The sequence below is a fragment of the Struthio camelus genome, chromosome 1 (genome assembly GCF_040807025.1).
Source record: "Struthio camelus isolate bStrCam1 chromosome 1, bStrCam1.hap1, whole genome shotgun sequence".
In the NCBI taxonomy this organism is placed as follows: domain Eukaryota; kingdom Metazoa; phylum Chordata; class Aves; order Struthioniformes; family Struthionidae; genus Struthio; species Struthio camelus.
This window is the reverse complement of record NC_090942.1, coordinates 137,667,410-137,680,831: the sequence shown is the minus strand read 5'-3', so window position 1 is coordinate 137,680,831 and position 13,422 is coordinate 137,667,410. Positions and strand designations below refer to the sequence as shown.

The 13,422-nt window shown below is 37.7% G+C and overlaps 1 protein-coding gene across 5 annotated transcripts in view; it reads right to left on the bottom strand.

The window, feature by feature from the left end:
• Window positions 1-75: 75 nt before the first annotated feature.
• The window catches only part of ADGRG2 (adhesion G protein-coupled receptor G2), a 68,617-nt gene continuing 55,270 nt past the window's right edge, over window positions 76-13,422 (bottom strand). For 4 of the 5 annotated variants that reach the window (XM_068918537.1, XM_068918554.1, XM_068918546.1 and 1 more), the window contains 7 exons: window positions 13,111-13,235; window positions 11,923-12,191; window positions 10,930-11,029; window positions 10,338-10,612; window positions 8,305-8,406; window positions 7,412-7,564; window positions 76-2,220 (listed from right to left, as the gene is read on the bottom strand). In XM_068918537.1, the coding sequence (XP_068774638.1) occupies window positions 2,036-2,220; window positions 7,412-7,564; window positions 8,305-8,406; window positions 10,338-10,612; window positions 10,930-11,029; window positions 11,923-12,191; window positions 13,111-13,235 (1,209 nt within the window). In that variant the 3' untranslated portion in view covers window positions 76-2,035. Of the gene's footprint in view, window positions 4,611-7,411; window positions 7,565-8,304; window positions 8,407-10,337; window positions 10,613-10,929; window positions 11,030-11,922; window positions 12,192-13,110; window positions 13,236-13,422 lie in introns of all 5 variants that reach the window. The other variant, XM_068918564.1, reaches the window with a different exon arrangement.

The window sequence follows — 13,422 nt, the reverse complement described above, 5'->3', positions numbered from 1 at the left end:
GACGTCATCTGAAGGATCGTAAAACAGCCCACTGTAAGGAGACACTTATATAAAAGAGAACGTTGATATATCATGTGTGTTATACTTGCTATAAATTTATTATTTTTTACAATTGAAAATATAAATACAAGAACATTAAATAAATTTACAAGACACAGTGCAAAGGCAATTAGCCAAAAAGTTAAAGCATTCACAGAAACGCACTCCAACTACTAGCATTCCAGTACCATCGTTTTTAACACGTAGTTAAAACCTCATGGATAAACACAACAAATACTTTAAATTCTCCCCTTAAAAGCATATTCAGAGTAGTCTCAGACATACGTGACCAAAAGAACCACACGTTACATACAGAACCACAAGAGGGTTTGAGTGCTTTAGGGGTTCAATTGCTGAACTACAACAGAGTCCCAGATAGGAGGCATTTAACTGAGGCTTTCTGCTGAGCACTGTTTCCAGGGCTCCCTACCGAGTCCTCTGGGAAAGCCAAGCACTTGCCCCCTTCCAGCACGTGTCTGCCTCACACAATCCCCTTTAGAGGGTCTGGCACAGCGGGATGTGACACTGACTTGTTCTAGCTCTTGCTCCTGTACCGAAGAGCTCCAGGAGCGTTCAGTCTTTGTCCAAGAACACAAGGAGAAAAAAAACGTCGAGAGCTGCCCACCTGTCTAACGGCTAAGTGCAACCAGGCCTCACTACTGTCCCAAAGCTAATTTCTGTTCAGGAAGACTCTTCACAACATTGTATGGGTTCTACCCATAGGTACCCCATGGGTTCTACCTATGGTTCTCCCTACTTTCAGCATCCAGAGCCAAAATCCAACCCTCCTTTTTGAGGCAAATTCCACAAAGGGAATGAAATTTTGCTTTGGGCATTTACTGAGCTAGGGCCTCAGAATATGTTTGGCCAAGCAAGGCCCAAAGTACAAGCAGAAGTGTTAATTAAAGGTCAAGAGCTGCCCCTTAATAAAGCAACCTTACAACAAAACCAACAATTTACTTGGCTACTAAAAATAGCAGCTAGCATTTATTTCCTATCATTTTTCTTCTTCAAAAAATAACACTACTCTAGTTAACCACTGCAGATGAGAAAAGGCAGTGTGTTTAATCTCTGTAATAACCACTCAAAATAAAATACTGACCTCGCTGAAATCAACGGCAAAAATTCCCATTGACTTAGTCAAGCCACTAACATAATTAAAGCATATTTAATAACCTAATGTCTACTCTTATATATCACTCCTCCGTTCTCGGCACTCCGCTTTGATGATACCCAGCCTCTATCCCTCCAAACTGCAGTAAGAGACCACTAATGTTCAAAAGACTAAGCATGTTCATACTTACAGATATGTATCTAGTGAACATATTTAAACCACTGTAAGTGATTGAACTTACTGAACAAATTAACTTCTGTGTCAGTTATTTCAACTAAAGGCACCTGCAAACTACAATAAAAGTTAGAACAAAATACCAAATATTTTTCTATTCAAAGGAATATTTAAAATTTATATTACAAGAAATAAATACAAAAATATCATTAAGATGCTTAACGGTAGATATTTTTCTGCTTACGTACAGCACTATAGAGTATGCAACTATAGCCTACAAGAAGTTGAAGTAGACAGTGCAGCTAGCATTTTTAAAGATAACATCATTTGTATACCTAGGCTGTAATTTCATACATTTATACAATACTACTACGTACTATATCCAGATAAACTAACTCACTTGTACTGAAAAAAATCTAAACAAAATATTCCTTTAAATATAAAAAAAAAAATGCCCCCAAACCCGCCAATGAAGAATCAAAATGGAAATGTACCAGCTGTAATTCGACATCTGAAGTACCTATTTAAATAGTAGTTTCCTTTTCTTTTTCTTTTGTTAATAATTGTCTTTGTCAATCCATTACATGGCTGCCTTGAAGTTCCAGTACCATATACTAAAATCAGTTTTTGGTCTTCTCACATTATGTAAAACTGTTAAAAGTAAATCTGTACTTCACACTGTAGAACAGTGTGCTGCTTAAAAGGAAATCACATTTTCTCAATAAAAGTTAGGCTTCCCCTCTTTGAAGTCCTTCTGAGTGAGATATGGTTTTTTTGGTTGCCTGTATCGTCCTTTTCTTGAACTACAACTTGTTTGCCTGAAAAGTCATGGAGACACACATCACCATTCTGTACACTGAATGAAACACCATTCTTCTCACTGGAAAGATGGCCTGTAGAAACAAAAATGCATCTCCAGTCAGAAAGTTCAGAATCAAGCCCCACAGGCTCTTGCAGTCAGTATACAGAGTACATACACTCTAGTTTTAGTCCTATAACAATTTCAAAATGGGAATTTTTCTGTACATATTTGTTTTTCTGTATGAAATCAATATGAGATTTGGGAGATAATATGTTGCACATACAGTAAAATTATATATCTTTTATTCTGAACAGTGAAGGTCACAATTCTCTGAATTCGTGAGAACTTGACTTGGAATAAATCTCATTACATAATGCCAAATACTTCTCTCTCTAGTTTTGTATTAAAAGTTAAGTTTAAAATGTTTTCAGGTTTGCCTTGTATCTGAAACATGAAAGTGCTGGAGAACCAAGGACATTTTCTTCCACTGAAATGCACTAAATTTGCAGCATTTATTCCTGGACAATAATTAGAATATGGCCTAGGTCCAGTGACGGTTGGATTGAGAATCTTCCATATTAGGTGAATCTACAGTGAACACGTGTAATACTGATCGCAGCTTAAGAAAGAAATGGAACACCAACTCCAAAAATGCTTAAATTACTCAATGCAATTTCGTATCTCCATGCATCCCATCGTAGACATTTCTGTTGAGAACTGACGTTTCTTATTGTAAGTATTTGCGCAAATGCTTCTAAGTGGATTTTCCTTTTCTTTTTCTTTTGCAAAGTAGGCCAGTTTAAAAGATCTGCCAGGATACTGATATCACATATAAAAATCTCTAATACCTTCTAAGAGTTCTGCTACATATTACGTTCACAACTGATTTTCAGAGTTCATTAATACTTAAAAACTACTATGTGTTAAATCGAAAGAAAATGGAATATATATAATTAAAGTTTTTGTCTGTGCATTTTATTAGGAATCCACAAGAACTGTGTTAATAAATGTTCCCGCCATTTAAGGTTGAGTGCAGGTAATTCATAAAGAGCATCATGATGGGGAAACAAAAACCAAAACTAAGACTACGTTAGAGAGGGAAGAATTTTGTTACACACTATTGAGAAATGAGTTCACAAACACAGATGCAGACCTGTCATTTATACTAGAAACAGCATTAATAAAAAAAAAAAACCATCCAAGTTTGCTACTTGTGTTAGTGTTCACAATACTGAACGTGCAAACATCGTCACTGTTGCCTAGTGTTAAATCCGCTGAAAAGACAGACAGTTAATGTAGAAACTACTTGCAGTTTCTGCCTTAGGGAAGATCAAAAACACCGGCAAGAAACCTCTAGGCAGTGAAAAATGACTCATTACAAGGATAAAAATCTGATCCTCCTTCTAGTAGGAGGATTCTAGTAGGATCTAGTAGGATCCTTCTAGTAGGATTCAGTTTATCAAATACGCAAAGTCTCCTGGAACAGAATCCTGCTATGGCTCGGCCTTCCCCTTTCACCCTTCTCATGACCTCAGACTTCTGAACAACTCGTCCAGAAGGGGCCAAACTGCATTACAGGACCCTCTCTAACTATTTCTTGTTGAGGTCACCAGAGACAGAGCATTAGGCATCCTCCCTCCTCTGCACTTAATCCCTCTTGCAAACAGGGTTCTGCTGCTCCAGTGACTGGGCTAGACTTGTCTTCTCTCTTTTGCTTGGAGCAGAGCCCCACACAGGTTTAGGTATCCGTCTACCCAGCTAGTTCCTCTAGAGGCATACACCAAACTTTAGGTAGACTGCATACCTTCCAGCAGTTTTCTTACCGACTCGAGCAGATGTGAGTGCATCACCTATATCAAAGCCTCATTTGCAAGCTTTACTTTGGAATGAGAGCCAGTATTTTTTTAAATAAGAAATGTGAACATGTATTTCCAGCTGACAAAGTTTGCTATCATTTTGAAAATATAATGCATATGACTAAACTTGAATATCTCAGCACGGGAGTTTAAGGGGTTTGCAGAGATGGCTGTCAAACAAAAGTTACAGCTCCATGCCAAACTACTGAGCTGCCACTGGACCTGCAAAAAGGAAGAAATACCCCCCAGAGTATGCAAAACCTCTTAAACACAAAGTTGAAGGTAAAAGACCATCAACCACTAACATATGTACAAACGTAAACAGGGTAAGATAAGCAGAAAAGCTTTGTTAATCAATTCAAATCACGTAAAGAGCCAAAGGACAGAAAATACCATACTTGCTGACACTGTAATTGTACATATGTAAAGGTTTCACCCCCTGCCTGACTGCAGTATTTTTGAAGAAACGTTCAGAATAGCTATGCCCTATTGTTAGGGCAGAATCTGTGGAGAAAAATAAGGCTATTCTACGAACAAATTCAGAAAGGTGTTTTCTGTTCCTCAGGGATGGAATTTGCAGGTTCAGTCATGTGATACCTAATGGGAGTTTCCCAAACATGAAAATCTGTCAGAGAAAAACAGAAAATAAGGAACGTTAGTATGTCATGAAAAGATCAAGTTACACAATCCAGCAGGCAAGCAAAACCACAGGCTGTACACACATCTCAAACTTACCATGGCAAGTCACTGAACTGTCTGGAACAGCATTTCCGAGGAAGTAGTGAGGCCAAAACCGTAAGTGTTTACAGCTTAATAAACTTACGACAGGTCTCATTTCCAAGAGTACTTTCTCTTTGGAGTGTGCTGCTTTTTTTTTTTTTTTTTTTTTTTTGGTAATAAAATATTACAGTGTTATTGTATATTCCTAGCTGTGAGAGCAGGGGATCAGGCACAACAAATTAGAAGGTCCTATGATCTTATCCAACTTATCCAACACCGGCCTGACCTATCTAACCGGGCTTAATTACCTTTTCGGGGCGTTTGTCCAGCTTTTCCCAGATACAACTGCCCCATGTTTGGGTGATTAAGAATAAGGAATTGCTTCACAGAATTTCCCGAGGAGGACCAAGTCTATGCAAGCATCAGCATAGACTTCTCCCTGGAAGGCCTAAAGACCCGGAAGTTCATTAAAAAGAAGGAATTTTTTGGTCAAACAAACTATGCGAGTATGTATTATACAGCCCTTTTGATACGAATGGAAGATATGGTACAGGGTTCACAGCATTCAAAACATGCAATAAAATGTAAGGGGAGATGAAGCAGGCTTTCTTGGAGACCTGAGTGTATATTGCAGCACTCCAAGTTCTTTCAGCTGCATTCATCTGAGTAGCTGTTGGGTTAACACATGCACAGACCCTCACACAGGAAAGATCTAATCATCTGAGTAAACCATGCATTTTTATAGCCTGGTATTAGATAGAAGAGGAGCACACGACACAGAATGCGGACTGCTCCACTATTTAAACGCTCAGTTTTGCATCTCATTCCAAGTACTACTAGCCAAAACAATAACAATTCGTTCTGGGAAGCCACAATAGGACCATCCACTCAGTTGCTGCAAAAAACAAGTTCACTAAAACATCTGCGGTACCCCTTTCCCTCTGTTAAACAAAGTAGTCGGAATGCTTTTGTAGCTGTGATGGTGCAAGGGTTCTAAGCATGGCAAATGTAGGGAAAGGTGATATCTTTTCTTAGAGTAATTAATATAGTGTAACTATATAACTATAAATATTAGAGTGACTAATATAACCTGTAAGACATGCAGGCTTTTGTTCCTGAACATTTCAAAAAGGTATTATTTCTCCCTATAAATATTGCCTTAATTTGTATTTGATGACAGTGAGAGTTACTGCTTTGTTTTTTTTGTCTGTGAACTGGTTTGTTAGATACAAATAACGCTACTGACTGTAGCGTGATAATGCTACTGTATTGTGTTATGCAAACAGAGGAGGTTTTATAAGGACATGACAAAAAAGGAACTAATTTTGTAAGCTCAATTAATTTGGAAAGCTATTCAGGGCATGTTCAAATGCCATTAAAGGAACATTTCTTGAAGTCTTGTGATTTCTAAACATTATACAGCTCATACATCCAAACGGACAGTAACACATAAACGGGCAGCACATACGAATTCATAGCTTTTACTTTGTACATCTGAGCGATTACTGTATTTTCCAGTTGATTATCTGTTTCTTCTAACAGAATGTGCCAGGAAATGAGGACAACCCAGACACTATGTGCTTGTTCTACAACTTCATACTAAACAATGCAGCTGGTAGCTTGGCTTCGTAACCTCAATTCCTGATCAATTGAGAGAAATAACTCAGGCACACAGGAGTAAGGTCCTGTAAGGTTTGCTCAGCTTAGGCTTTTCTACATTACAGAATTATTTTGCTTTTTGGAAAAGCGAGTATCTGTACTGAGAGCTCAAATCAGCCGCATTAATCACGCTTTACTTCAGATTATGTTGACTGCAAGAGGTTCATTTTTTAATTCAGTGGAGATTCGTATCTAATTTTCTCAGGAGACAAGCCACAGATTGGAGTGCTACAAGAACCTGCCTTTCTACTTCTCAGGAACAAAGCAGAGGGTAACAGTTCAGAGGACAGTACTGTGCTGGAATGGGAAAGATGGAGAGTTTTCAAAAGTTGTTTCCTGCAACATAAAGACATAGCTCTGTTAGGGAAAAGTATCCATAAAAGTACCCAGGGCAAATAAAGAGATATAGAGCAGTTCTGCTTTCAAACTTACTCTGTGGCCAAGAGTAAGCGCTCTGTGCTGAGGGCAAGGCAGCGCTCTCAGCAGTGGTCTCATCGCTAGGGCGATTTTATCTCCATTTTCTCATCTTCTCCCCTCAGTAAGAAGCTTCCATGTGTGTTTTCCATTAACGTTAGCAGAATTTCTTCCTCACATTACCTTTTACATAGTTCCGCTCATACTTTTAAACTATCTTCATTGGGTGTCTTACATTTCTTTCTTCTTCAGGCAATGTTTATTTTTATAAGGTTTAAAATACAAACTTTTAAAACACGTTTAAAGTTTATAGTAATACCTTCAGGTGGCAAGAAAGGCGTTAACAGCACCTTTTGAACAGTAATTGCTCTAATAATGAACGTTACCTACAATGTGGTATACAAATCAGCAGTTCATACTGAGTAGGAGACATGGATAGTTCAAAACTTTGTGTATTGCCCTAAAATGCACGTGTGGCGTTATTTGTGACAACATCCTGAATATTTTGATTCTGTGTTTATGGACAATAATTGGTCAACAATTCACTTTACATTACCGTAATAGAGCATAAAGCTGTTGTTTTAAAAAAAGAAGGAAAATAGTCTGAGAAATACTTTTTCACGTTATACATACCATTCCCATTTGCATGCACTGAATAATCATTGTTCATTAGCAGTGTTGTAGAATTAGTGGAGTTACTGTTTGATTGTAAGGAATTGGAAGAACTGGATACTCCTTGATTTACGGTCTGCTTCTTTAAACCATTAGTAGCAGTTCTACTCCAGTCTACGGTAGATACATGTTACAGAAAGCAGTGCAACTCATAAAAGCAAAATATAAAAATGCAGCTAATAATGCAAATGAAACAGAATAACAGCAAGGATTTCCCAACTCTCCCCACAGTATTACAGTCAGAATAACAGTCTAAGAAATTCATGATTCTTGATGGTTAAATTTTTTGTACATAGTTTCCTTTTTTTTTTTTTGGTCATTTTCTTCAATTCAGCAAGCAAGCAGTCATAGTTTTATGACTGTGGACCAGATCAAAGATTGCCAGTAACTAAAGTACAGTTGTCCCTCTGGAGTTCAAGTGCATGAAAACTACATAGCTTTATGGTAAGTCAAGTACTGAATAACAAAATACCACAAACCCATTTACAGGTTTATTGGTTGAAACTACCCATCTTCCTTTTGTTAAAGTCACTGACCAAACTACCTGTGACTTAGAAGCTAGAACAAATCTTAGGGTTCCTAATCACAATCAGTGGTCTTCTGCAAAGGTATACCTATAGACCCAGGAAGAGGTCCACTGGAGTTAACGACTTAATGCAACAGCATTTAAGAGCTGAATAAATTGCAACCTTTAAAGAGGATAGTTTTAGAGGCTTGCTATACCTAGGGTAATCAATTAGGCCTGGAACTACAGCAGTATGGTTAATTGAATAATAATAAAAATATGTATACAAAACGCTAGGGATTTAACACTGAGCACAAGCGTTCTGAGCTTATAAAGTTTTCATAATTACCGGAGTTTTCAGCCAGCCTGAATTTCCCACAACAAAGATATCTTCTCCACTGTTTACGAACATTTTCCTTTGTTACACAATAGAAGATAAAAATGAAGAACCCTGCAAAGTGATAAAGGTTAGGGAATGTTCCAAAATAGATTTTTTTTGCTGCTTCTTAATGCATAATGTATTAAAAAGTATTATGTGTAAATAATTCTGTTGTTGTTGTTGTTGTTGTTAAGTTCTAATCAAAAGCAATGTCACCTTTCTTGGTGAAAAAGTTCACAACTCTGAACACTTAAGAATATTTTTCCCTTGTACTTAGATGATAGGTATCATAGACACAAATGGAAGAAGAAAATAGGTAACCAAAATCCACAGTTCTGTATTTTCGAATAAGAAGGGAAAAATCTGTGGATCCCGAACCTTACTGAAGCCTTTTGGTACAGAAGTCAAAACAATGTCAAACAGAGGGTATGACAGGACACTGTCAGGCTACACGGCTCTCAGCACACCTTTTAACACTGTCCCATATATCATAAACAGCTAACCTATTACTACCATCAGCTGTAACAGAACTGCTAACCCTACAGAAAAAGATTTTGGATTGCCAGCACCCTGGAGCAGCCTTACTGAACTTTCCACAAACTCTAGGTTACATGAAAACTATTAACTGTCCACAAAATCATAATTACATTATTTTAAACGTTTGTACAAAGAAAGCAACTAAAATAACAATAACTTACACCCCTTTCCCACAAACTCAAAGCCAAATATATTTCTGAAGGGGTGGGGCTCATCCCTGTCTCCTACCAGGGCCACATTACAGATGCATTATCTGCTCCTCATTCACTGCTATTGACACACGGTGGGACTTAACTCTCCCTCCTTATAAAAGTTTCCCCTGCTAAGAAGATGTGGGTTCAACCCCTCAACTAGCCAAATAGTCAAGATCCACAAAGATCAGCCTATCAAATAGGAGAGAGGCATATACACTGAACTGCAATTTTAATTGCTCTAATCTCTCTGGAAAACCATTCAGCCAGTCACCTAAGCAACTGAAGTGCCACTTAGGCAGAAGTCTGGATTCTAACTTGAGTAGGACAATTCAGGAACATGCAGATACCTGAGGTACCATAGTGCCTACAGTTCTGCATGAAAGCTTTCATAGTATCTGAAACTCTGCTTTTGGATATGTCCAGTAGCATCCCTGCCTTTGCCAAGCTGCATGCCTAAGGACTCTCCTACTCAAGAACATTTGAGGTGGAGAAACAGACATCCCAGAGCACAAGTGCCTGGATAAACAGCCTGTTTGTGGGTTTCAGGCACTGAAAGTCAGTATCATGAAGGCCTCCACTCTATACAGGGGACAACAGCATGTGATGCACTGCTCTTAACTAGCTACCTTGGGCATTGTGGTGCACAGCACATTTGTAGTTGCGAAGCCTAACCTACGTACTGCTTGACTACTTCAGTACTAAACGCCATCCTCAGCTTACTTCCAGATGCTGCAGCCTTGCCTGTCTCAATGGCCCTTTGCTGAATGTCTGACCTCACACCTAAGCCTTAGAGAGGTAAGCTGAGAAATAATATAATTTTTACTACATTAATGTGAACACGTATAGTAGCTGAGTATTTACAATTAGTCCACTGACTAGAGAAAGACAGATTGTCACTTCCAATGGTGTCTGGTTTGCATACATTTATACAATTCTAATATTTATAGATATAAATATATTATAAATAGTAGATTGCTTTCCTGTTATATATTACATATCATTATCATATTATTTACTATATATAGCACATATATATTATTACATATATAACATATATTATATGCAATATATATATATAAAATATATAAGTATTATATATTATATTAATATAACATTACTATTTCATATCTGATAAGAGGGAAGCAGTATCATCTCTAATTTAATTAAAGAATGTACCAAAATTACATCTTTGCTGTTGAATAAAGTGCCCTTTTAAAATTCTTTGTTCATTATATTGCACACAACAGGCTACGGCATGAAGGATAAACTTACCTTGCAAAGTGTTGAAAATGGTAAAGAGGTATGTAAATATCTCATTTACTGTGAAGAAGGCAAATCCCCAGGTAATTCCCAACAAGAACGTGAGACCAGCAACACTCCTGAGGTCTTGAATACTGGTTTTTCTCTGAGTGCCAAGCTGTTTTTTCTTTTTGATGCGACAGAGCTGGATCAGCACAACAATGAACATGCTGACATTGATCAGGAATATCACGCAGAAGTATCCCACAGCAGTAATATAGAAGGCTATTCTACTTTTAATCCAGCAGCTAGAACACAAGAGCAAAGTCTGTCAGCCATTATAAGTAACAGAAATCAAGTAAAATGAATATGAGATAAAGCTATATTTTGTTGTAAATGCAAACCATTTTTACCTCTTTAGTAAAATTTGGGGGTTTTTTGGCCAAAGGGTAAGCATATTCATACCAGCAGTTACCACAGAGCATGTGACATACTGCAGAGCCATACCATTTCAAAGCTCTCCCATTGCCTTCTTCTCTCCACCACCTTTATTTCCAAGAAAAGCAGTTTGGTAGGGCTCGGGGGGGGGGGGGGGGGGCGGGAAGCAAGCTTCCTTTTAACTTACAATTCCTCTGGTCTGTTGTTTGAAAACGTTCCAGTGGATATAAGTCCATAATTATCTGGTGACACTGCCAACACAATGGCCACAACTACTGCTGGTACCCCTAAAAGATTACGAGCAAACACGTAAGTGAAAATAATGACACAATGACAGTATTAAGATGACTTGAAACTATTGTATTTTTCTGTGAAATCTACAACCAGTTTATGAACTTTGTTGAATTCTGTTGTTACTAGCTGTCCCAAGAAACCTAAAAATTGAGGCATTCCAATTGTGCTCAGGAGAATAACTTACAAAGAAACAAATGTTCTGCTCCACAGCCAGCTTTAAACCTTTTTGAATAAGGCAACAAATATCATGGGATTTAATCCAGCTATTTTACTTACAGCCTACGGTAATCTAACCCAGATATGTGTAAAGTAACAAAGATCTTAAAACATCAAACACAGTATATTGATTTTCTTCCCACCTATGTCTATTTAAAGAAACATAACTCTATCGATTTTAGTGCCTTCACTCCTGTTTACTCAAGTGGGCCAAAGAGGAGAATCAAGTCCAGAATCTCTTCATCATTTAGCCAGGTAGGTGGGCTTTGCTGCTTTTTGTTAGAAACAGGGCTATTCCAGAAACAGAATATATATACGTGATGACATTTATTTTCCAAACAGAACTGGTGTCATCTGGCTGGAAGATGGAAATGGAAGTTCAAAATTGGCTCTATTACACTTGCAGAAGGAAAATTCTTCATCCGTTGGCACTGCAGCAGCCTCAGTTTTTCAGCGTGCAATCTGAAAAATTCTGCAGCTAGGGGGAAGTTGATACCTCAGAAGCTGGAATATACAGGACCAGGTTTACTGATAATGAATATGTGGTCACTGACAGATTATTAGCATTTAATGACTGCTTCATTTTCACTTTCGATAAGTGTCACTTTCTCCAAAATATCTGGCACAAGAATATATCCATTTAGCTTCCAAAGTGAAAAAAAATACATACCCCAACCAATAATGCAAAATTTAAGGATGTATTTCCGCACATAGGTATTGAAGACTTTCACAAGGGCAAGATACATGTGGAAAGCTTCTAGGCCCATCCAAGTGAAGGAAACCAATAGGAAATAGTGAAGAAATACAGCAACTGCAATGCACAAGCCTCGTGTATCATACAAAGCAATCCATGAATCAAGGAGGAAAACTAGGTTGAGCAGAAGTAATGCAGCACACAGCTGAATGAGGATTTTGGAGGGGTAGTCTCTCCGGATTTTCCTAAAAAGCAAATTAGTGAGATCACATCAATTGTCGCTACTTTGGATCCTAGGTTGATTTTCTCTCTTGTAGTCCTTATTGCACAAATGCCAATAAAATATTTATTTATATATTTTTATTCATATGTAATTCTTCATATATTGCATTTATACAGAGAAGGTGAGTGACAGAAGATTCACACATACAAGGTCTGTATGGCAAGTCTGTAAAAAGATTCCATTATCCACAGCCTGGATTCTTACATCTTAATTCAGTGGGGTTTTTTTTGTTTGGTTTTTTTTTTTTACACTCTGGGTTAGGCTTCTCTGTGTGTTGGAGTACTTCCAAAAACCAAAAAGTGAGTGTTCTTTCCTGCTCAACTAGATTAGGCATTCTACTGGGCATCCAACAGCCTTGACAGAAACAAGTAATTATTTGATGACAGAATAACGAGAGAGTAAATGGGTGCTGAAAGCAACTTCTAGGAGGATTTACAAAACACAATATGGAGGATCAAATAGCTAACGCTCAATCAGCTTTAGAAAATGTTTGGACAAACAATCAAGAAAGTTAGTGTGCCACAATCACATGTCATTTAACAAGACAAATACATTTTAAAATGCTATCATTCTGGACTGCACTGTGTATGCTGTATCTTATCTCAAACATATCCTTCCACAATTTTGTTACGCTAATATGTTGGAAAACACTTAGGAGTACTATTTCTTCACTTGTCACTGTACAGAACCTCTTGATTCATTCACTCGTCTACAAGTGAAACATTCCTGCAAGATGGACTCAACACCCTCCTGGTAAACTGAACAAACGTGTGCATTCTTAACTGAGCCACAATCAGTGACTGCTGGACAGGACACTGCAGTGCACATTACAAGCAATCACAAGCGAAGAAAAATGGGAGCTTAGCTCAACAAGTACTTACTCAAAGGCTATGTAGGTCACAAGAGTAATGGAAAGAAAAATTGCAGAGAGGCCACAGCCTATATAGGATATAAAAGTCAGTACCAATTCTTGCGTGGGACGTAAAGGAGTATTTCCATACAAGTTCTAAAAGGGAAACAGAAGTTAATTTCAGAGAGCATGCCTGTTAAAGGCAAAAAGTCCCCAACAAAATGATCCTTTTCCTCTGCATTAAAAAATGACACAGGTTTTTTCATCACAGAGCTTATAAAAGGTGAATTAAAAAACAGGAAAAAATCTGTGAAATGATGTTTGATTAAAATATTGTTTTAAA